The 25,068-nt window shown below is 50.7% G+C and overlaps 1 protein-coding gene across 2 annotated transcripts in view; it reads right to left on the reverse strand.

Moving 5' to 3' along the window:
• The window catches only part of POR (cytochrome p450 oxidoreductase), a 58,475-nt gene extending 45,473 nt beyond the window's left edge, over window positions 1-13,002 (reverse strand). Inside the window, exon 1 of one of the 2 annotated variants that reach the window (XM_045786231.2) lies at window positions 12,873-13,002. Coding sequence is in view for 1 of the 2 variants with exons in the window: in XM_045786229.2 (XP_045642185.2) it covers window positions 12,390-12,437 (48 nt within the window). In the remaining variant the exon portion in view is untranslated. Of the gene's footprint in view, window positions 1-12,389; window positions 12,836-12,872 lie in introns of those variants that run through there. The other variant, XM_045786229.2, reaches the window with a different exon arrangement.
• Between the last annotated feature and the right edge of the window lie 12,066 nt (window positions 13,003-25,068).

The raw sequence follows: 25,068 nt of genomic DNA on the forward strand, positions 1-25,068 counted from the left end.
TGAATCTATATTGTTTTTTGGGGGCGTAATGCCATTTTAATGATATTAAGACTTCCGGTCCATGAACAGAAAATGTCTTTCCATTTATTTAAGTCTTTTTTATTTTCTTCCAGCAACGTTTTGTAGTTTCCAGCGGAAAAGTCTTCCATCTCCTTGTTTAAATTTATTCCCAAGGGGCGCCTGGGCGGCACAGCGGTTAAGCGTCTGCCTTCGGCTCAGGGCGTGATCCCGGCGTTATGGGATCGAGCCCCACATCAGGCTCCTCTGCTATGAGCCTGCTTCTTCCTCTCCCCCTCCCCCTGCTTGTGTTTCCTCTCTCGCTGGCTGTCTCTATCTCTGTCGAATAAATAAAAAATAATAAAATCTTTTTAAAAAATAAATAAATAAATAAATATATTCCCAAGTATTTGATTCTTTTTGATGCTATTGTAAATGGGATTGTTTTCTCAATTTTTCCTCTTTGGATCGTTCCCTGCTAGCTAGTGGAGTACTGGGTTTTGAATAGAATAAATAAATACCTGTGACTCCACAGTGATATACATAATCAAATAAATAAACCATAGGAGAGAAGGCACAGCTCTTCCTCACAGAATTCCAACTAATAAATGTGAGAGGAAAGAGGGAAACAGGGAATTGCCATTAGACAGATCCACGGTAAATTTTTGCAGATGAGACCTACCAGTAGATGTGCTAAAATTAGTGGGCAAAAGTCCCGGGAGAAACAGGATTTGCACCGTCTCGAAGTTCCCTCTCCCAAGATACTTATTAACTGCAAAGAGAAAACAGCAGCTTTGCAGAGGAGAAACCCTGCAGACATCAACCCAACCAAGAGATCAAGGTAGACGTCACCAGTAATGAACCGCCTGAGACAACATACTCAGAAGGACATGGTACCATCTTGGTGGTTTTCTTGGCACAGATGCATAACCTTCCTCCAAACACGAGAAAACATCGGCCAAACACCAACCGGGGTGCGTTCTAGAAGATAACAAGGTTGGGACAGGCGAAGGGACTGTCTCAGGTGGGAAGAAACTAAAGAGCTATGACAACTAGGTGCAAAGCAGGATCTTGGACAGGACCCTCAGACAGAAGGAAGAAATTAGTGGAAAAACAACTAGCAAAATTCTAATAAGGGATGTTGTTTAGTTCAGGGGTTGGCAAATTATGGTCAAGCACTGACCCAGGCTGCTGACTACTTTTGAAAATAAAGTTTTATTAAAATACAGTCATACTCATTTACAGATGACCTACGACTGCTTTCTTGCTAAAACACCAGAGTTGGGGAGTTGTGGCAGAGATCTTGCAACCCACGAAGCCTAAAGTATTCACTTTCTGGCTCTTTACAGAGAAAGTTTGCCCTGGGGCACCTGGGTGGCTCAGGTCATGATCCCCAAGTCCCAGGATGGAGCCCCACCTCAAGCTCCCTTCTGTCCCTCCCCCTGCTCCTTCTCTCTCTCACTCTCTTTCTCAAATAAATATAATTAAAAAGAAAAAGAAAAAAAAAGTTTGCCCACCCTTGGTTTATATTTAATAATACCATACCAATCTTAATTTCCTATTCTTGGTAACTGTATTCTAATTTTATAAGATATTAACACCAAGGGAAGCCAGGTGAAAAATAAAAGGAAACTCATTTTGTATCATTTTGGCAACTTCTAAGCAAATAACACATTTTAAAAAATAATCCAGAGGCATCCTTACTGTGAGGCCTTCCCATCAGCTTCCCTAGACACATCTCACACGCTGCTGCCTCTTTTTGCTTCACTGTTCTTCCTCCTAAGAATGTTCTTCCCTTTTCTACGGTAGCCACCAAAGCTGAACAATTAAATTCAAGGACGAACTCACGTGCCACTTCCTTCATAAAATCTGCGCCTGCTCCTTCCTACGCATGCGTGGTGATGGCAGAAAGCAGTAGCACCCTGTAGGAGAGTTCCTTCTCTCCCCATCTCCTCCTCTCACCTGATCACGAACAACTTCGGATCAAGAGTTATGGCTTAGGGGTGCCCAGGTGGCTCAGTTGGTGACATGTCTGCCTTCAGCTCAGGTCATGATCCCGGGGGTGGCCCAACTCCTGGCTCACAATGGTCCCACTTAATTCCCATGCTGGGTCACCCTAGGTTCGGCCAGCAGGAGGCTATGCCATTCAGCAAAACCGGAGTCTGCTGGGGCAGTGAGGACCAGGTAGCCACGTGAGGCTGCTCTGGGCAACAGCTCCACATCCAGAGCAGTTCTCAGGCAGTAGGCCTTCTTTTTGTCCGCCAAGCGTCTTCACAACCCACCACCCTGCCTACGAGTGGACAGGAAGCCAGGGTTCTGATGGCCAACTGGAATGGAGATGTGGGCAGCCCGTTCCCAGGAGGCCAATTTTATCAAGAGGTCAGGCCAGACTGCCATCGGGCTGAGGCCTCAGATGGCACTGTTTGGAACCCCCAAGTCCGCCCGTGCTTCACCTTGAGGTTCGACCACAGCTGCGCGTCAGATCCAATGTGTACAGAGGTCATTTCCATGATCTGTGTCTGTGGACTCACGCCATGCTTTTAAGCCACAAGATTTGGGGAGCAGGGTTATTAAAAGCTCACAACAACAGGAGCAAGTCCACAATAATCAAATGGCAGATGACCATCCTGTGGTGTCCCTAAAAACACCCACGATGATCAGACCATTTACAAGACTGTTCGTCAGCACTAAACCATTAGCTAATAAGAGTTTCTTATTGCCCTGACCACGTTCTCTTCGAGGGTAGGAAAACAAATCCTCCGGGGCTGGCTGACGTTACACTGCACTGTCACCTGGGATATCAGGTCACGCAAGGGGCTCCTGAGGCTGACAGCTGAATCCTCCCTCTGACAGGTGTTGCCAGGACAGCTGCAGCGTACTTGGCCACAGCAAGCTGCCCCTGCAAGGGTCATGAAAGCCACGGCTCCCACTGCACCTGCTGTGGCTTCCTGCTGGGAAAGATACACACCACATCACACAGTACACCTTGGGGGAGGGGCAAGGAGGACAGCTCTCTAGGTCACTGTACTGGGAAAAGGTGTCTTCTTCTGACACCCACACATACCCCGAGAAGTTTACTGCCTAACGTGATGCAACGTCTGGCGAAGGCCAGGTGACTCTGCTCAGCTCCTGGCTCCCATAAGGGGACTCAGTAGTGCAAGCAGCTCTTTCCATGTGATTCTGCGACCTCAGTGTATAAATTCCAGGTTGCTGTGATGGGAGGAAGACTGTGAGAGGAATCAGCCCCAGCTCTTAAATGCTTCAGGCTGGAAGTGATAATACATGTTGCCCCCTCTTAAGAGGGCTAAGAAATGTGGGGAAGCCACAGGTGTGCACAACCCACTTGAGGAGACGGGCAGCCGGGGGCAGAACCCTGGGAGCCCAGCTGCTCAAGAACTCATGGCTTATTTTTTTAAAAATTATTTACATAGTTGAGTGAGTGAGAGAGAGAGAGAGAGAGAGAGAGAGAGAAGGAGTGAGCCGGGGAAGGGGCAGAGGGAGAGAATCTCAAGCAGACTCCCCGCTTCACGCAGAGCCCGACCTGGGACTCGATCCCAGGATGCTGAGATCATGACCTGAGCCGAAACCAAGAGCTGGACGCTTAACCAGCTGAGCCACTCAGGTGCCCCAAGGACTTGGGGCCTATTAACTGGATTTTTTAAAATGGAGATCTAATTCACGTACCATAAAATTCATCATTTTAGAGCACGCACCTCAGTGGCTCTCAATATACTCACCCACACTGTGTGATCACCACTGCTGTCTCATTCAGGATTTCCATCACCCCCAAAGAAAACCTCGTACCCGTCTGCAGTCACTCCACATTCCTGATTTGTCTTCCCCTCTTTCTCTGGACATCGGGAACCTCTGCACGGACTCCAAGTGCCACGAACAGCCACACACTATCCTTAACCCTAGGTCTCCCACCACCATCACTTTCTATTCGCCTCATCTATTTATTTCTAAATAAATACTAACCGTAGTAACAATTAACCTGTATTTAGCACCTGTAATAGGACGTTCTCCCATTTCATTTCATCCTTACAACAACCCTCTGAGGTATAGGAGCTGTAATTACCACAGAGGTTAAAGTACCTTGTCCAAAGGCAGGAAACGGATAAGCGGTAGAGTCAGGATTCAAACCCAGACCAGCGGGCATCAGAGCCACTCTCTCCTCCATTTCTTTGCCCTTCAAAACCTTTTCGGAACGGGGCAAAGTTATAGCTAGAAGTTGCTTCACTGAATGACCTGGGGTGTGTTTTGCAGTTAACATCCCAGCCATACCATCAGGTGACAGTGTTGCTCAAAATTAAACCACCCCTGGAGACACGGGAGCGGCCAGTGTCGGGTGGGAGCTGCCTTGCATCTCTGTGCCCCCAGTGCTCAGGAGGCCTGGCCCAACGGCGCTCGGCTGACAGCTGCCAAATGGCTGAATCAACACAATTGTCCCGGGCCAGAGTCATCACTCCACACTTGAAGGTACAGCCTGCTGGCCCTTCAGCCGGGAGCACTGGAACGGGATCAGTACTGCCTTCTGACAGCTCTTGGCTCTGCTGTGGTCACTAAGGGGCAAGAAGCCACGCCACGCCAGGCCTTTTGACTTTCCCAGCAAAATGGCAGGACGCTGCACGTAGGATATGCTGAGAGCCTCATGACCTCACTTTGGCCTGCCAGCCTCCCACCTCTGGCAAAGGGACTCTCCCCACCCACTCTCCCAGATTCTCCTGCTTTCCCCCCTGCCTGCCAGAATACATCCCGCTGAGTCTTCTCTTGCTCCCATTCCCCCAAAGGTCTGCCCTTGCAGCATTAATAACGGAGACTGAAGTTCTCTGCCCTTACCCAAGCGGGTCCCAGGAAGGGCTCTCTGTGGGCCATGCTCCTCTTCTGTGGGTTCCCTCCTCCCGGGGCCTGAGCCACCATCATCCTGTCGATCCTGTCCACACACACGCGCGGTCCCAGCACCTCTAAGAGGGCCTGGTACTCACAGGTGGTCTACAAACGCCTGCTGGATATGGAAGCTGCTGCCCACGGCCTTATTCAACAAGCCCGGGATGAAGGCCCAGAGGAGAGTGCTTCTCGTGCTAAACTGACCTGCTTCCCTTTTCCAGTAATGCTTGTTCAATCCCTTCCTTCTTTGGCTTGCTTCTAGGAAGCTCCGAGCTGAGTTTTGTGCTTAATCCGACTTCCCTTGACTGCCTTTTCATAGGGTTATCTGCCTCCCAGGGTCCTCTCAGTTACTAGGCTCTCAGCTTTTAGTTATTTCTTTGGTTTGGGGTTTGGCTGAGGAGACTGTTGGCCTTGGAATTCAACTCAAAACCCAGCTGAGCCATGAAAGAACACGGGTCTTGTAGGCAGACAGACCTTGATTCAAGCCCCAGATATGCCACCTCCACATGATGGGACCCTAGGCACATGATCACTCAGCCTCAGGCTCTCAGTGACTGTCCTCACGGCGTTCTGATGACTTCATGAGACATAAAATACCTAGCACGGGACATGACATACAACAGACATTCAAAGCTTACACTAGAACCCTCTTCTTCATTTCAGTAGCATTTTTAAAATAAACACATTGATTCATGTTTTTGGCCTCCAGGTAACAATCTAGAAAGATGTAGAGAAACTCAGAATATGATGGGAGAGGTACTGAAGTTCCTTCTCTCTTTCAATTATAAAATGATTCATTACTGAATTATTGAATAAACTAGTACCTGGAGGAGAAACTTGAGACACTTCAATTGTCACACCCAGATGGAAAATTAAAATCCTCCCAAAAGTTCATACTGCACATTAGAGTAATCTTGAGACACAGATCAGACACAACATCGACACCTGGGTTCAGTCCATTTGCATGAGGAAGCAAGAAACTAGGGAGAGAGAAGCCATCATCACTCATTCTCCCATTCGCTCCTCTGTTCAGCCAGCTGGTATTCAGTGAGTGCCCACCTTACACCTGGCTCGGTACCACACACTGGCTTACTCTCATGGCAATGATGGGGCGGTTCCCTGTTCCCACTGAATTCACATTCTGTTCCAACCATATTGCCATTAGGGAGAGGGAGGATTAGGCTCCTTCTATTATGAGCCACTTCCGTATCCTTCGTGGGGGGCAGATGGAGGAGGAAGGGAAAAACAGCAAACAACCCGACAGCAAGAGTGACCGTAAATCTTTGAGCAAAGAGGGGTCATAGAAGCAGGGCTTGGAGATCAATCCAGCGTGGAAGGATCTTGAGAAGCAGTGGGGTGGAGTGGGAAGGATTTACAGACTCAGGAGGGCCAATTAGGGGTGAGTGTGGCAGGAAATGAAGGGGACATAGTAAGACCACAGCAGGGGAGAAAGACAGAGAGTCAGAGACTAAAAACGGACGGGACTGCATGGTAGTGGAAACCCAGAATGAACAGGAAGGCAAAGGCAAACCGGTCTCTTGTCTTTAGAGCGTTCAGGACCAGGAAGATGGTGAGGTCACTAACAGGGAGAGAGAGGCCTTGCTGGTGGGGGGTGTAGGGGGCGGTTCTAGCAGGTGGGATGGGCATTTTCATCTCTGTTGCCATGCTAAACGACCTTTTAGAATTTGTTAATCACATTACATAAAGCCCTGCACCCAACCTGTCCACATGACACTGTTTGGTTTCTTAAACAATCACAGAGGTTCTGAAACCCTTAACTGAAACCAACCAACACTCTTCTTCACTGGACCACAAATCCCCCATGGGAAAACCTGCTGATGCTGGAATGTATCCCAATCTAAACCCCACCCCTAGAAGAAGCTGGGCACAATTGGCTGATCCGTTCTCCCGTGCATTCAAGAACCACCATCCCCATTTGCAGTGTTGAAAACCGACCCCAGGTGACGTACGGATAAAGTCAACACTCAGCATTCAGAGGTGAGCACAAGTTCATATGTTCCTACCCAGCCCTTAAACCTTTGTACAGACCCAGCCTGCCCAGTGCAATGATGATGTGTGCTAGCGAGGATCAAAGTATCTCAAGGTCACAACGCTGTCACACGAGCACCAAAGGAACAGGTCAGGTGGAAGGCAGAGCTTGGCAAATGTGGGGGGTGGGGGGAGTCACAGGAAAAGGCGCTGAAGATAAAAGAGGGGAGATAAAATGACTAAACATAATTCATAAATTTTGCCCAGAAGCACGTTACGTAAGTCCCACATCAGAGGGCATACCCCATAGAGTCCATCTTTCTCTGTGAGCACAACTGAGTAAACAAAAGCCAACCTTTTCCATTCTATTTTCCTACCATAGCATCTCTTAAAGAATCCAGTTCTCTGAGAAACAATCCATGGCTGATGATGCCGCTGTTTGGTCCACCATTATGGTCCAGTTTGGCCTTGAAACTGACTCGTTTCTGGAAGGCACATATCTGATTCTCTCAGCTGTGTACAGACGCTGTGCAAAGATCAGAATGTCTCCCCCCTCCAGCACCCCAATAAAGGAGATTTCCCCCCGCCACAGTCACCTCTTTATAAGTGAAACAAGACCCTACATCAGCAGTTTTCTCCACAAGACACCCTGAAGAAGGACTGGGTCCCCCAGGTGCTTTGTTCACAACCTACTCCAGTCTTAACCGACTTGCCACAAACACCAGCATCAGGCTTTTGTAACAGGCTGATGAATCCACTCCACTGGACCCAACCAACAGACCAGCCTTCAAAGAGCCATGGTTTGCCCCATGGGCCTCCTCCACCACCTACACACACACACATATCCCAACAGGTACACAACACGACTGATGTAAATACCTCACCTGGGGAGGGGGCTGGGGGAAGGAAAAACCCTGTGAGGATGTAGAACGCTGAAACAGGAGGATACAAACTGAAGCAGAGTAAGACTCCCAAATGATGAATTCACCCAGAAAGGAGGCTACTGACAGTAGGGAAGTCTGAAAAGCCAATGCAAGAATACGCTGCTCTGTGCTCGTCACGTCATCGACCTATTTAAAAGCTTTCCCATCACAGAGCTCCATCAACTGCTTCAGATTCTCCCTCTCCCTCTGCCCCTCCTGCTCATGTTCTCTCTCTCAAATAAATAAATAAATAAATGCCTTCCCCTCACTTAGCATGGTTCACAAGATCCCTTCAGAGAAGCCCCGATGGCTTCCTAGCCTCGTGCAACCCACACCCTGCACCCCCCGGGGGAGGTGTGCCTTGGTGGGCTCAGTGAATTCCTACCTACCCTCTAAGACCCAAATCAAACGCCACTTCCGTGGAGCTTTGCGTGACCCCCAAATAAAGGCAGCTCGACCTGAGTGCTCCCCAGCACACTGTGAGCTCAGCACCAAGGACTTCACACGCATCATCTCAAGAAGGAACTCCACACACCCTGCCGTTACTGTTTGTTTGTTCCCCGCCATGTCAGAATTCTCGAGTGCCTGAACCAGGCCCTAAACATGGAAGCTTAGACCCTGAGGGCCCAAGATGTATTTTTGAAGTGTCATTCCACAGGGATGGAAACACTGCCAAGAATGGGGAGAATTAACTGCTGAAAAATAAACACCTTTTGAACTGTTTCCAGGAGGCAGGTGAAGCAGGATTCTTTTTCCCTCTTCATGGCGGAAGACATAAGGCCTGGTGTGGGCCAACGCCCGTATAAGCTGGTAAACTACCTCTGACCCAGGAGCCTCTCCCCACCTGCCAGGTGAGTCTAAATTTCTATCAAATGCCAGACGACAGAACTGCTCAGGAAAAGCAACTTTGTTCTGTAACCTATATAATAATAATAAAGAACTGGCATTATCTATCTCTCCACAAGATATTCATTTAGTTTCTTACACTACAATGAAATGTACAGTGAGACATACGAGACAGACATACTTAGGGGCACCTAAGACAGTAGGGCATGCCCTCCTTGCACACTCTCCCCAATTAACCTCCCTGCATCTGAGGACAATATTCATATATGGCCTTTTATGGTAACCATCCCCTTCTTTCTTTCCTTTTTTTTTTTTCTTTTAGAGAGAGAGAGTGAGGGGGGTGTGGTGCGCAGAGGGAGAGAGGATTTTAAGCAGGCTCCAAACCCAGTGCGGAGCCCAACTCGGGGTCTGAACTCATGACCCTGAGATCAGGACCTGAACTGAGATTAAGAGTCAGACACTTAACCGACGGAGCCACCCAGGCAGCCCCACCAAAAAAAATATTTTTTTAATTAAAAAAGACAGACATACTTATTGGTGATTTGGTATTAGAAGCGAGGAGGAATAATCATATTATTAAGTACTTATATGTATTAGGCAATTTCCCTTCCACCAAAATAAAAAGACAATCCTCTGCTGTCAGAAAAGGAGGTAACACAGCACAAAAGGAAGCGAGGGCTCTGGAAGCAGATGGTCCTGGGTGAGGCCTCAGCTTTACTCTTAGCCTTGAGCAAATGATTGCATCTCTGAGTTACCGCCCCCCCGCCAAGTGGGTATGAAAACACCAGCATTTTGGGGTCATCAGAGAAATTAAAACACACACACACACACACACACACACACACACACACATGTGCATATATAATACAAACTCAGCACAGAGTCTGGCATAAATTTTCCTGAAATAAAAGTATCTCTGCCATTAGCAGCTCGTCTTCACAATGGACCTGAGAATTCTGAATTTAAAAACGTGAGTCTCTGCTGGTGGGAACATAATAAGGGAATGTTTTTGGAGGGGAGTTTAATATCCACAGACATTGAAAGTCACAGCATTTCTATCAATGCACACACACACACACACACACACACGCACCCCTCTGTATTATTTTTCTCAGTAAAGAAAATGTCTTGGTGGAAGGCTCTGAAGGACATTCAGCATTCATATTACATATTTCTGTAACAGTCTTTTTTTTTAAAATAATGAACACTTAACTTTGTTTGCAAACAGAAAAAATACATTCTTATAAAGTTGTTTCTCCATTTCACTTTTTTGTGGATTTTAATTTTTAAATGAATTTGATATCTAACAGAAAGTTAAATCTCAAATTACTTATCAACATTTGACAAATCATGTGTGTTGTTTGTTCAGATCCATGAAGGATTTGTCTGTTTTGTTGACTGCTAAAACTCCAGCACCTAAATAGTGCCTGGCATGTAGTACTCAGTATCTGTTAAACGAATACGCTGAAAAGTTCATGAATATTGATCCAGCTCTTCTACGAATTCATAATGTAAAAATATTTGTCCAATCGCACAAAGGTAAAGAACAAAGGCTACTCATGCCGCAGAATTCAAAATAGCAAAAAGCTGCCAAAAACCACATTTTTTCCCAATACCAGTTACCGGAATATTGTGTCATTTTTAAAAAGAATGAGGTAGGAAAAAAAAAAGAATGAGGTAGAGCTTCGCACAGTGATTTATCATGGTAAGTAATTAAAAGCAAGCCTCATACTGTTTAGTATGACTGACAGTATGACTTCGTGTTTAAAATTTATAGTAAAATTAAATAGTAACACATTTCTGTTAAGTAAAAAAAAGATAATAAATGTTTTTATATGTGGAAAAAATATCTGGAGAATGTATACTATACCATCAACGGTGATTTTTTTTTAATCTCAGTATAAGGCTATGAGGAATGCTCACTAAACTACACTGTGTATTAATAGTTTTATTTTTTTTAAATAACGAGCACTTAGTATTTCTGTAAACAGAAAAAAAGACATTTTTATAAAAACAGCCATTTCTCCATTTCATTTGTTTCTGATTATAATTTTTAAATGCATCTGACATATAAGTTCAATCCCAAAGCACTAAACTGAGGCCCACAGGCCTGGGCTGGTTTGCCAAGAGGCACACGCTGCTAGTGCCTGAGCTGGAAGTCAGGTTCCTTGACACCCCCCCCCCCCCGCCCCCGTCCTGTGCTTTGCTCCTTTGTAAAACACAAGGACACAGAGATGTTGCAGGGGCAGCTGGGCTCTCTGGAACCATGGAAGGTCCTACAACTATAGAAGCTTCCATCGGGGGAAAAAAAACTGCTTAAGAGCTAAATTCTTGTTAACCTGAAACGTTCCACAGGGTTAGCCAATAAATATTCTTGATGTGCCAGGTAGTCCTGATTCCAAATACTCTCCTGAACACAGGTGGACTTACCTAACTCAGATCCTGATTTTCAAGGAGTTAAGGGAGTCACTGGCAGATCCTAAAATTTCAGGTTTGTCAGGCAACCCACAAATCCTGTGGCCATTTACAAACTTGTACCACCCAGAAGTATTCACCCGCCTTACTCATGTCAGCTGAGGTCAACCCTGTTTTCAGGTGCTGAAGTATATCCCTGGGGTTCCTTGCAACTCAAACCTATCTGCTCTTTTTCCAAGTGCTAGACACGAAGAATTCTGGAGAGTTAAGACAGACACAGACAGACACACACACACACACACACACACACCCCGGAAGTTTTCAACACCCCAACACAACTGGAAGCTAATACTCTGTTATCTGAAATGCAGCCCTGTTTTTTAAACAATTGAGATAATGATTAAGCTATCTGCCCAATGACACAGTTTCTCACCTCACCTGCTAAGAAAATCATGAGAAGCTCAAGAACTGCCCATTCCCTGGAAAAGAAAAGAAGACCTCCTTAGAGGGACAGAGAGAAAAGAAAGCGATCCCTTCTGGGTTCGCTGCTCTACCAACTGGGACTTCTGCACTGTTTTCCTGATCAAGCCAACCCCACCACCACTCATAGGGGATCTGTACAGACAGAACTTGGAAGCAGTTAATCAAGGTTTTCTCCCAAAATGACAGGCCTAAGGAATTACAGCACTGCACAGTAAGGACACTGGATCTCAGAGGACCCCCCGCACAAACGGAATATTACAATTTTCAATGTCACCCTGCAAGACCAAGACCCTCTCTCTTGAGCCTCAGAACCTCAACCCTGTGTGGGTGGCAGAGTGGGCTTTACCACTATCTGTACTCCTTGAGGAGGAAACAAAGGGTCCAAGAAGTGTCCTGCCAAGGGCCCAAGATTCAAATCCAGAACTACCCACTCCAACCCCGTCCCGCTTGGTGCTAGCACTGTTCTCTAGTTTGGCCAAGCTCAGAGGGCAGGTTGTATTTTATGGGTCTAAGAAAAGGAAGCAGACACGTTCTCTGAAGTGGACCCAAACTCTTCAGTACCGTTCACCAGCTTACACAACGGTCTGGAGAAATGTAAGCAAAAAGTCGAGGTCAAGTTCCCTGCAGCCCCCTCGCCTCCCAGGAGACCTCGACCTCTTACCCAATTGCTCTCACAAGCCAAGGGTGTCACTGCTGACCAGCGGAGCCCCGCAAAGATGTGTCGCAGTGGCCACCGACGCACCTGCCCAGGAGGAGCACTGCCCCCCAGGGATGCCCTTGCCCGCACCCAGAGCGATTCTCAGGAGAGGCAGGGCTGGCAGGCTCCCCGGAGCCCTCCATTGAGCCCACCTGATGCTGCAGGGTCAGATTCGGATTCATCGAGCAGGTTGCATTCATCGAGCGTCTCCTACGTGAGTTACCTCAATAACTGGCCTCCTCCTGAGGCCCATTGTACAGACAGGGAAACTGAGCCTCTGACAGGAAAAGGGGCTTAGCTGAGGATGGCGGCGCGGAGACTGGAGACCGAGCCCTCCGACGCCAAGACTCGGCCCTCGGCCATGGGGTCCGTCAGGCGCCCTGGGCCGTGGAAACCACGACCCTCAAGGCGCCACGAGAGGTCAGCTCGAGGGCAAAGGCCGCCCCGGGAAGGACCGGGGTGGAAGCCGCGCTTTCCGCGCGAGCGTCAGTTGAGACACGCAGCGACCCGGCCCCAGAGCCCGCCCTAGCGCCGAGGGCCCGGGCAGCAGAAGCGGCCACAAGCCGTCAGGCCGGGGTACTCTGAACCCGGCGCCCCGACCTCCCAACCCCGCGACCACGACCGCGCGCACTCACCGCGGTCGGCCCGGCAACACTGTGGCCACCTGAGTAGGACGCAGGCCCGCACCACTGAGACGCTACCACCGCCCGCGCCGGCCGAGGGAGTGGGGGCGTGGCTGTCGGGGGCGCCGCCCCGCCCAACCCAGCCGCGCGCGCGCTCTCGAGGCAGGCTCCCCCCCGGCGAATCCGAGCTCTTGGTACGGCCCGGCCCGGCCGCGCCCCCTCGGCGGCCCCGGCAGGGCTCTGGCCTCGCGTATTCCAGGCGGCGGTGGTCTCCGCGCCGGCTGTACCTGCTGCCGCTCATGACGCTGTCGCTGCCGCAGCCCCGCCTCTTTGGTTACCGCTGGGCCGTGGCGGTGCGCCGCGGGGCCTGGCCTGCTACCGCCGGCTGCCGCTTGCGTGTGCTTTCCACCTCCAGTGCCCTTACCCGGGTCGGGGCGGGTGGTAGACCGCAGAGGGCCCGGGCGGGAATGCGGACCTGCTTGGGGCGGAGGACGGAAAGTGACCAGGCACTGGGCGCGGACTGGACGGAAGAGGCGGGGAGGGGGCGGAGGGCCCTCGGGCGTGAAGGGTCTGGCTGCCTGGATGGTGGGTGAGAGTCCCACCTCTGCCTCCTGCAGAACCACGGTTCTTACTTTATAGGGTCAGGAGGATCAGGCAGTATAACTTGCGTTCCTAAAGGGTTTTAACTCCGTGCAGTAGGAAGTGCTCTAGAAATGGAAGTCATTGCCAGTCGTAGTACTGTAGTAATAGTACGGGCTCTGTTGCGAATTCCTTCCCGAACGGTGGGCAACTCCCTGCCTTCAGGACCCATTCTCCATCTTTAAAAACAGGACCAACCAACCAGCAACCAATACTTTGAAAATAGTAAAGTCCTGTGTAAAGAGAGGATTATTCCTGTGGCCCCAGTTTTAGACTTCCTGGTACAGTCTCTCAGGAACCAGTCCCTCCAAAAGATGAGATGAATGCCATCGCCCTCAGGATGGGGCGCACCCCGTCCAGCCAAGGAACCGAATGTGTAACTCCTTCACTTGGCCCTCAAGACAGCAGTGGGGAATTCCTCCTCCAGGTCTCTGATACTCCCTCCCACCTTCCCAACACCCTGTTGAACATCCTCCGGGTGTGCCCCAGGGAATCTTCAGTCTTTGGGTCTGAATCCTAGTACCCTGCTTCTGTGAGGCCAGAAATTACAACACTGAGTTCTCTCTGCTAATAATAGATCACCTAGGCGGCAATGGGCATCTTTTTCTGCTTTTCCCCAGTGAACCAATAATTGAGTGCTATGGATTCGATTTCCAGGACCCTCTCCCCACATTTTACCTTATCTGCTGCCTCTGCCCTAGTTCAGGCCTCCTTGGGTTCACCTCTCACCTGGATGATCTCAGCAATTCCTAGCTGCATATGTCACCCCAGTTTCTTCTACACCCACTGGCAGGGAAACTTCTTCGTATTCTTCTCTGCTCACTGCTCTACCTTTCTGACCCTGTGCCCGTCCTCCCCAAAATACACTCTCACTAACCCGCTGGAAAAAAAAGCAGGTGAGATACGCACCTCACACTTCACATGAATAGACATTCCTGATAGATAAAAGATTTAAATGATTTAAAAAAGAGAGAAGAAAGAGGAAAAGTCCTACAAGAAATCATGGGAGAATTTCTGTTACTCTCCACGAGGCCTTTCTGGGTTATGACACAAACCCCAGAAGATATTAACTGAAAAGATTGGAAAATCTGCCTACAGAAAAATCAAAGCCTGATGTGTGGCAAAGACCTACAGGCAAAGTCAAAAGACAAACGGGAGATATTTGCCGTTATTAAGAGCCAAAGGACTAGTTTCCCTCATAACGAGCCCCACTAATTAGTGAGGGGGGAAAAACCGAATCAACATAAATGGACAAAAGACATGAATAATCAGTTCACAGAAAAAAGGAAATACAAGCGGCTTCCAACCATATGAAGAGATTTTCAACTCCACACGTAAAAGAAACGCAAATCAAAACTCTGGCTGGGATACCTTTTCTTGCCTATGACGGTGACAAACCGTACAGCTGTGGGAAAACACTGTCATTTCTTGTTGGTACATCTGAATGTGAATATCACCCAGCTATTAAAAAAAAAAGGCAAATGAGGAAGCTCATTGCTGACAGAATCATCTCAGATGAATTGAAAAAAGGAAAAGGAAAGTAAGGACAGCGACAGCCTCGTAGAGAGCTACTGTTTGTGCTTTTAGAAAACATTGCAGCGGGGAGGGAAGTGGAGGAAGGATGTACAGACTGTGTATATATTTGGTTGTTTGTATGTGCATTCAGCCTCTGAAAGGAAGAAAAAGTGCTAACATTGTCTCTAGGGGAGATAAGGAAAATTGGGACCTCGGGCAAAGGACGTGTCTTTTACACATTTTGTCTTGCTAATGTTTACTTACATGAAGTTGAATACACAAATAGTTTTTTTTTTTTTAATACCCAAACTTGTCTCTGGCCGAAGAACCAATTCTTTTGACTACACACTTCATTTTTCTCAAATCAAAATTGACACGTGGGTTACAGACAACAGTTTCCTGTCAATTCCCCTTGGTTTCTCTTTTATCTTCACTGCCCAGAAAGAATCACCTTTTACCTTGTTTAGCACTTTATTCTGGTCCTGATTTCCATGCTGGTAAAGAAATGTCTTTGTGGCTGGCTGTTGTCTTATATTTTACATGTTACCTCTTGAGTCCTGCTAATGATGGGGGAGGTCATTAAAACCACAGCCTGTCTCCCCTGCTCGCACATTTCATTTTCTTTCAATAATAATATTTTTTATTATGTTAGTCACCATACAGTACATCCCTGGCCTGCTCGCACATTTCAACATAATTACGTGTATACCTACCTTACTTCCCCTGTTAGTCGTCTTTATGATTGAACCAGCAGCCTTAGACCTTTCTCAATCCATTCACTGCAGGCAGATCTCTTCACACTGTATGACAACATTATCAGCATCCTTGTCCTTCCCCTTGCTCTGTGCCCCCACCTCTGCTTCCCACCTTCAGCTGCCTGACCCTTGACGTTTTCACGATTGAGCTTGGTGATATTTACATTCTACATGCGTTTTTTTGCTTTGTCTGTGGCTGGGTCCACATGTGGGGTGTCCAGTCGACAAGCAGCACTGACACCGTTGTAACATTGAGCAGGGTGTGTACAGATGAGCCCATCATCTCCATGACTACAGGGCTCTTTTGTGCAGCTGTCCTCTTCCCAGAAGTTCCTCCCCCCTGCCACCCTGGCACGATTTAAAAGAAGTAGATCCTCAATCTCTCCCTGGATCTGGTTTATCAAGCTTTTTCCAGATACCCCCTTCAGCGTTCTCGGACAACCCCCTGCTCCCATCCAGACTAGTCACTGTCAAGGACGGAGTCTGAATTGCTATCTGGTTCTGTTCTCACAGCAGGTGCACAATCAAAGTGTGTGGGATGGACAGATCTCCTTAGTCTGGAATGCAAGGGCATTCAAAAGCTGGCCCTGACTTATCTTTCTAGCTTGATCTACGTAACTTTCCTCCACAAACTCTTCACTCCAGCAAAATTGGACAAATCCTGTAGCCTCTATCAGGAATGTCATTTTTTTTTCATGTTTTTTATGTCCGTATCCTATCAATGTGCCCACTTCTGGAAAGTTGCCCTGATACCTCCAGGGGCGATGGCTTCTTCACCGCTGTCCAGCCCTCCAAGTCCCCAAGTATTTCCTACTTAAAATCATGTTTCCTGAATATTGGTCTCCATTTGCTCTGGAGTCCCTCCAGGTCAGGTCTGTGTTCGGGGCCGCCTCTGCCTGTCCCTCTGCCCCTCCCCCCCGCCCCGTGCTGCCAACTGCCAGCAATAGGAGGTATCTGCTGGACGAGCCACAGAGGATTCAGGAAAGGTGGGCTGGAGTTACAGAGACTAGGATGAGGTGGATGGAAGCTAGGGACTCGACTGTGGTCATTGCTAGACAAGGACTCGGTGGCCTGTCCAGGGCCCAACTTTGTTGGGTTTTTTTTGGGGGGGGGGTCTATCAAAGAAGGTTTGTGCAGGTGTGTCTGCATTAAGGGTTCATCAGGAATGTGTGATCTTCTAAGCGAGTGATGGGGGGCCACCAGGGTAGGCCTTTCTCTGCCGTAGGCAGTCCAGTCCCACACCCTCCCTGCGTAAGCCTCTCCTGACTGTGAACAATGTGAAAACTTATTGCACCTGCAACAGACAAAGCGTCTGTCCCTGGGAGCAGCTTTTCAGCATGTAGCATCCCACAAAGCTCACCTTACCTTGTATTAGTACCTTTTGATCACCTGATCCCTTGGAGCGTTCCCTTGTTCTATAGACCCAAACGTTGACTGAGCACTTGCGACAGGCTTCCACTTGCTGTGGGACAGAGGGGACTAACTACCATTTATTGAGTACCAAATAGATCCCAAGAACTGTGCTCAACATTCTATACATATTAGTGCAAATTCTCTCCAAAGTGTCCCCTTTTATCCCCACTTGACAGATGAGTAAACAAAGGCTCAGAGAGCAAAGGGATTTGTTCCAAGTTCCCTGAGAACCTGCAACTAGTTAGTGTACACCGTGATAAGCCTGGTGCCCATCAGTGAGCTTGTCAAGTCTGTTCAAACCCTTTCCACCCTGCTCCAACCCTGGGAGTGCCAGGCCTGGCTCCCCCGGGCCACCGGCTCAGCCCCTGAGGTCTTTGTTCAGCTCTTACTTTGAAGTGGTACCCTTCCCCACGCTGGTGCGGGCTCCCTGCACTTGTGTCCTGGGCAGCCCCTTCTGCTGAGGGCTCCAGCCTTAGCCTCTCAGGGCTCTGTTCCAGCGGCCTGACTCTTCTCCACTCTCCTTCGTGGGCACACAGACTCGTAAAGAATCTCCAAGGTCATGCCCTACAAGCTCCTGTCTTGAACAGGAACACACTCCGAGCATGCCGGAGAGGGGCTGGCCTGTCCTCTTGTAAGAAGAGAAAGAGGATCCCAGATCGGCTGGGCCCTCAGGGAAGTTGGGTTGACACCCCCTACAGACGCAGAGGGATGTGGTTAGTAAATTGGTAGAAGCCTCCTCTCTGCTCAAACACGCCAAGTGTCACACCAGATCTCTGGCAGGGTGCCTGAAATGCCACCGGGGCTCCTCCAAGTCTGTTGAAGTAAGCATTGCCCCGGCCCTTTTCCCTTGGGAGGTTCCAGGAGCGTGCAGGAGAAATGCTTTGCCAATTTCCTAATGCCTGTGATGACCCTGATACCTACAAGGCCAGGGTAGTCACCAAAGCACAGAAGCACAGAACCTCCATCAGGAGATCAAGGGGCAAATTCTGCTTTGACTGCTAAACAGATGCGTGGATAGTCTCTTTATGTCCCTTCCTGGATAAGAAATCAGTTCCTCAGCAGCAAAATGGAGGGAGGGGGTGGGGATCCCATGCCTGCCACTTTTCCCAGGTGTTTTATGGCTTGTGATAGGCGAAGGATGGATGGAGGGAAGGAGGGACGGATGGATGGATGGATGGATGGATGGATGGATGGATGGATGGACGGACGGATGGATGTGTGACAGCAGGGCGGAAGGCAGGGACCCAGGGGAGCCTCACTGTCAAAGAGGAGGGGAGGGAGGAGTCTGAAGACACACGTCCCTGACCTCTAAGCCAGGGGCCAAACCTCATGCCTGAGCTCATGCCTAGGAGGACCCTGAACTTCCCGAAGCTCTTCAATGAGCACGTGGTCTTCTCCCCACTTTTACAGGTGAGGGATCTGAGACAGGGACCTGGAGCAGCAGCCCCTCTGGCTGGTGTATTCTTGAAGTCAGTTTTTTCTGCACAGAGAAGGGACACTTCTCCGCCCGAATCTCTTTTCCATGGGGCTCCAGACCTCCTAACTCCCTTCGGATGTCAGGGACCGCTGGCTCAGCCTGCCCAAAGCCTCCTAGCTCAGGCCTCCTGTCTGGTCCTGAGCCAGGTCCTTATGGAACAGAGCAGAGGGCCTGGCTGCTGGGCTGAACGTGCCGGATGTGTGGCCACTGGCTGCAGGGTGAGCTGGCCAGCTGGGGACAACCGTGGCTCTGCTTTGTGTACACAGTGCTGGGGGGGCTGGACAAACTGTTCCTGGGGAACAGCTAGAGGCAGCTGGGGTGCGGAGACAAGAAATCCCTGAAACCTGGAACATACAGGGGAAAGCAGGGGCCCTGGATGTCTCAAAGGCCGGTCAGCAGGCTGCCTACATCAGAATCATGATGGGGCCTGTTCACCCGTTCAATGCCAATCCCTAGGGCACCCCTACCCCAGCCACTGGAGCAGAATCTCTGGAGGCACGGCAGAAACTGAAATTTTAAATAACCTTCATTCTTAACCACGTGGGAATATGAGAACTGCTGCCTTATTGGGTTAACTCAGCCCAGAACTGGGGGTGGGGGTGGGGTGTCCAAAGTCTGGCTCAGATGTGAGCCAAACACAAAAGCAGATAAAGAAGGCAGAGTGGGGGGAGATGGGGCTTGCTAGGAAGAGCGAAGCCCAGATGATGACCGGCCTGGCTCCCCAAGGTGTTAAAAACATTTCCCCAGACCTTCTTCCCGGCCTCCCTGCTGCTCCCCCACCCCCACTTCCCCGCCCCCTCTTAACCACATCCAAAGTTCACCAATTTCAAAGAGGCAGCCCTGACATGAAGACACAAACGGTCTTTGGCAACAGCAAATCGGGCTTCCAATCTGGACACCGCCAAGGCCCCACAGGCTGTGTGGCCTTGGCCAGCTCCCTGGGGCCCCTTGTAACGAGGCCTCTTGGGGTCTGGGTGAGGCTTGTATGGGTTCATGTGTGTGAAGGCCAAATGCACAGTGGTTCTCAGGGGCCACGATTCCTTACCCTTTCTGACTCCCTACCCCCTCCTATACACACCCTTCCCTTTGTTCTTCTCTCTGTTATGCAACCGAAGATAAATCCTCTGTGGGTTCACCTGCAGCAGGAGCTTGCGGGCTGGCACCCACTGCAGAGCAAACAGGAAGGTGTCCCTGCAAGGGGAGGCTTTGAAAGCCACGTTGTCCACATTCTTGCCCACATGCGGCTAGGCCAAGGATCTTTGCCCTCTTTCCCCAATATTGCAAAAGCCCCATGATTATATTCCCCAGTTACCTGGCTGTGGCCAGCTGTTGTCATGGCAACCAGCACCCACTGACAGCCATTTCGGAAAGGCCTCTGAGGAGGAGCCTGCTCGGCTTCCATACACGCGCAGCTCAAACCGTCAAACCGCACGCAGGTACTGAGCGCGGCTACCACACGCCCGCCTGAGCAGCCACCCAGCAGAAACCGAAGTGGGTTAGGGCTGATCCCTGGCCCTGAGGGGCTGGTGATTGATGTCCTGTCCCACTCCCCATTGAGAAGCTTCCCGCATACTTCAGTGATTCTCTAAGTGTGGTCCCCAACCCAGGAGCATCGGCACACCTGGGAATTTGTTAATGCAATGTTGGACCCCTTCCCCAGTCCCCTGAGTCAGAAACCCTGGGGGAGGGGGACCCTGAACTCTGTGTGTCCACGAAAGCCCCCCCCCAGAGATGCCGTTGTAGGCTGAGGTTCGAGAAACACAGATCTCGTTAAAACCTCACACGATCCCGAAAGATGTAGACTTCTCTTTCCATAACGCAGATGAGGAGATAGGCTCTGACCTGGTCTGGTGTGTGGACGAGCTGACAGTGTAGGAAGGGTCGGACTCTAGGGTCCCACCCGGCGTCTACCTCTGCAGCATCTGTGTTAAGATGACTTCTTCCCAGGTCCCACCTGGAGAAGCCCAGCCCCACGGACGTGTCTCACACCATATCCAGCAGGGTCAGGGGCTGGGCTGGGCCCGAGCACCGAGGTACGGGCACAGGCTCTCAGAAGGCAAGAGCCTCACCGTGGGGAGGAGAAGGGCCAGGAGGAACATCGGGGAGAGCAGCCCTGGTGACAACCACTTGCCCCAAGGGTGTCAACACTGAGCTGACATAATGTCCCCCAGCCAAGGCCATCCCAGCTTCCAAGCCTCTTCCTGCCCAAACCCAATCTTGAGCCCTTTGCTCCTGTGCTCACTCACCTATATGCTACATTGGTCCCTGTCCATGCACCTGCTGGAAATGGAAACTCTCAGGGTCCCATCTTATACAGCATCTGCCCGAACACCACCCCGCCCCAAATATGGAATCACTTCTTCAACTAATGTCTCCCAGCTTCTTTTTTTGCATACAGGCTGTGACTGGGCACTCACTGCCTTTTCAGGCCACCCATCCATCTATGAAATCTCCGACAGGCTTAAGTTCCCTTGGAATGAGCTAACATATATCTACCCCGTGTTGTTTCTACCTTTCATAAGGGGAGTTAATCTAATCCCCTTCAACAGAGATTACAGGCTTACTTTCAACGTCTGATATGAAGTAAGAATATCTATGCCAGTGGGTTCCCATGAACCTACCACCCACCTTTGCAGATGAACAAAGCAGGTGAAACATACCAACCCATCACCTTGAGGACAGCAGGAAGAAGACCAGGGTGGGGGTAGGGAGGAGGCGCAGGAGGAAGGACAGGAGGCGGCGGAAGGAAGGATAGCTGACTTGGAGCCACCAACCTGCCACCTACTCCCTGAGAGACCCTGGCAGGACTAGAGGAGGTTTTGCAGGGGCTGATGCATATGAGGGCCCCCTTCCAGAGAAAGGATGCACCCTTACAAATACGAATACCCACAGCTTGTTCTGTTTTGAGAAATGAAGTCATGGATGGATGGTTTGCAATGACAGGAAAGCTAAAACTCACGCCCGGTGTTTTCAGCGACAATTTTCAAGTGTCTTCTTTCTCACGGCAAGTGGGGATCTTGGAGCTTCACGGAAATCTGCGTCTGACCCTGGGTTTCTCGTCTGTAAAATAGGGCTAAGCCCACCCACTTTCCAAAGTTGGTTTGAGAATTAAGCAAGATCAATGAAGTGGAGACTATCTACTGGGATATTATTATATTCTCTGATTTCTGAAGATGACTGTCAGGAGTCTGGGTATGGGAGAGAGAGGTTGATTGCTCCTACGGTGGGAGGGGGGGGCAGAAGGGTACCCCAGCTCAGCATTTTGCCTGTGGGAGGCCCCCAGCAAGAGTTCCCTGTAAGAACCAGTGAGTTTGAAGAACTAGCTCTCTAGTAAAAAACAGTGATCGACCCCTCGTCACCAATACCATATTGGTTTTCAGGATTATTTTTCACAGAATTCTTTCCCAAGTGGTCGTCCCTCAGTGCATTTCTGAGGAAGGGGCTTTGCCCGCATTGGGGCCCAGAGAGACTTTTCCCCTGGAGGCAGCTCCCCGTGGCCTGTGAGAAACCCTTTGCCTTTGGAGGGCTCATGCCCCACAAGGAAGGAAACCCGATCAGGCCCCTCACGGAGATCCACTGGGCCCATAATAGGATTACTTTAATCATTTTGGCAACGCGGGCTCTGCCAAGTCTGCCAAGAGAAAAAGATGACGCTGTTGCTCAGGAAAGAGAAAACACTTGTGACCTCGTTCAGAACGTGTTTTGCAAGAAGGATTCGTGTTTAGCAGGAGAAGGAAGGAGCCCTAGAAACTCCCTCCTAGCTCCCAGCTCAAGCCAGGCGCCTTGGGCTCCTCAGTTCCACATGGCTGCCAACCCTATTGCCATGAGTCTAGCCTCGCAGGCTGCAGGCAGCACCCCCACGTGTGGCTGAGGCCTGCCTGAAGAGGGGACTCAGCCTCTCCCCCACCCCCTGCCAGGTCACCCAAAGCAGTGGCTTCCAAACGTCAGGAGGCAGAAGAATCCCCATGCGCCCTGCCAGGGTCCCCATTCAGGGGGCAAGGGGCCAGGGGCCAGGAATCTGCATACATTTTCACCCCGCAGGTGTGCCAGGAAGCACAGAGCCAGAGAAATGAAGGATCATTCTCCAGGATCTCCACCTGACACCCTGCAGCAGGGTCGGCTCCCCCAGGCCCACTGGAAGCGTGGAGCAAACACTGCCCTTGACAGGCCAGCCCTGAGCCTCCCCCACGGCACAGCCTTGGGCATTCTGCCCCACCTCCCTAAGCCAACAATGGCTGCGCAACCAGCCTTCAGGAAATAGAGAAGATGACATTGAAGATCAGCGCACCACAGGCCCTGGAAAATTCCCCAAAGCCACCGGTCTTTGGCCTGGGGGCTCAGGGCCAGAAATTGGAAATGGCTGAAGGAAAGGGATGAGGGTAGAGGCCAGTGAGGCGGAGGAAGTGGCAAGAGGGAGAGCACGTCACCCAGTCCTTCCTCTAACTTAAAGCGGAGGGCGTCGGCACAGAGGAAACTTCGAGATCATCACATGCCACTACCTCATTTTAGAGATGTGACAACTCAGCCCAGAGAGGTTGAAGCTCCTGCCCAAGGTCACACAGTAAATCAGTTGGCAGGGCTGGGACTAGAGCCCTGGGTTCGGCATCCCTGTCCAGAACTCGCCCCACGACAGCACCAGGCCTGGGCGCAGGTCGGGGACAAGCCCTGCCCCAGCTCTTTTCTTTCCCCTTGCTCCCCTCCACCGCCAGGCTGGGACAGACAGAGGAGTGATGGAGCTCCGCCAGCTACCCTGCCTCCTCACAGAGGCTTCTCTTCGGCCATTCTGGCCGCCCCCAGCTACCTCAGGTACAGTTCCAGTTGTCCTGTCCGCTATGGACAGCCGGCTCTTGGCTCTCCTTCCCTGGAGCCAGCTTTCCCTCAGAGGGGCAAGGAGTGCAGCCACCTCCCAGTGCTCAGCCTCCAGGCCCCTAACCCCTGCATCCTGCCCTGTCCCCGTGCTGAGGAGGGACCCACCTGGGCAGCTGGGGGTGGGGGCGCCCTTGGCAGGGCCCGTCAGCAGGGGCAGGTCCTGTGCAGAGCACCGTTCTGCCTTCCCAGGGCTCGAGCCCCACAGTGGCCTTTTATGGGGCCGAGGGGTGTGGTGTGAGGGATTAGTCCCTGGGTATCTGTATCTGAGAAATATCCCCACCCTGAGTGCCCCTGCCAGGCCCTCAAAACAGCAAGCTGAGCCTGGAGCTGGTTCCAGAACAGCCTCTGCCCCAGCCAAGCCCTTCACCCCTCTCAGAACAGCACAGAAGCCCCGTTCGGCCGAGCCCCAGGCTTTCTGCGTGCCTGCGAGCAGGGCCCAGGAGAGTGAGGCCTATTTGGGGCCTATGACATCCCCAGCTGCCTGCAGTTCACGCTGGGGAGCCTCAGACCCCTGCCTTGGGAGCCAGATATGACCATTCCCTCCTACTCTGGGACCTTGAACAAGTTATGCCACCCCCAAGCCTCAGTTCCTCCTTCAGTTCCTCAGTTCCTACTTCATAGGACCAGCACAGCATGTAGGTACTAAACCACTGATTGAATGAATGAATGAATGAATGAATGAACGAACAGAAGGATGATTAGGACAGTGAGGTGCCTGCAAACTAGTCCAAATTGACCTTAGCAACCTTATCTCCTCAACACGTCACCTTGCCCAGTCTCCAATGCCTACCGACTCAGGCTGGAGCGATGGAGGAGGCCAGTCATGGGGCTGAGCGTCTTACGGGGGAGCCTGTGTATGCTGGGGAGCCAACGAAGGTTGTATGTAACATGTACACTTTGGATCAGAAGAGCCTGGGTGTCCAGGAGAGAAGCGAGGAGGATCTTCCCTGGGTAGGGCCAGTGGGGAGGAACTGGGGACCTGGCACCATAGAGGCCCAGTGATGGGCCTTAGTGACAGAAGAAGAGAGTGAAGGAGAAGGAAGAAGGGAAGGTTCTGGCATATGAGGGACGAGAGGTGACTGTCTAAGTCCTGGGGCAGGGGACTGTGGCCACCAGCCTCCAGAACGGCCCCCAATGATCCCACCTCCTGCTATCCCCTGCTGTATCAGGACTGGCCTCTGTGACCGCTAGCATCCACAGAAAGGATGATATGAGACCCCAAGCTAGGTCCTAAAAGACTTCTGCCTCACTCTCTTTTCAGTGACCAGCTCTGGGGAAAAGCCAGCTGCCACATTGTGGGAACACTCTAACAGCCTCATGAAGAGGCCCCCGTGGCTTAGGACTGGGGCCCTCTGCCAACAGCCGGCAAGGCACTGGACTCTCCCAGCAGTGGCTATGTGAGCCAGCAATCACAAAACAGGTCCTCTGGCCCCGGTCATGTTCCGACGCTGGCAGCCCCAGCTGTAACCTCCACACAGGCCATGAGCAGAGCCCTCTGGCTAAGCTGCTCCCAATTTTCTGACCCACAACAACAGTGAGG

The sequence above is a fragment of the Ursus americanus genome, chromosome 2 (assembly GCF_024610735.1).
Source record: "Ursus americanus isolate L20-20 chromosome 2, mUrsAme1.1.p, whole genome shotgun sequence".
Lineage (NCBI taxonomy): Eukaryota > Metazoa > Chordata > Mammalia > Carnivora > Ursidae > Ursus > Ursus americanus.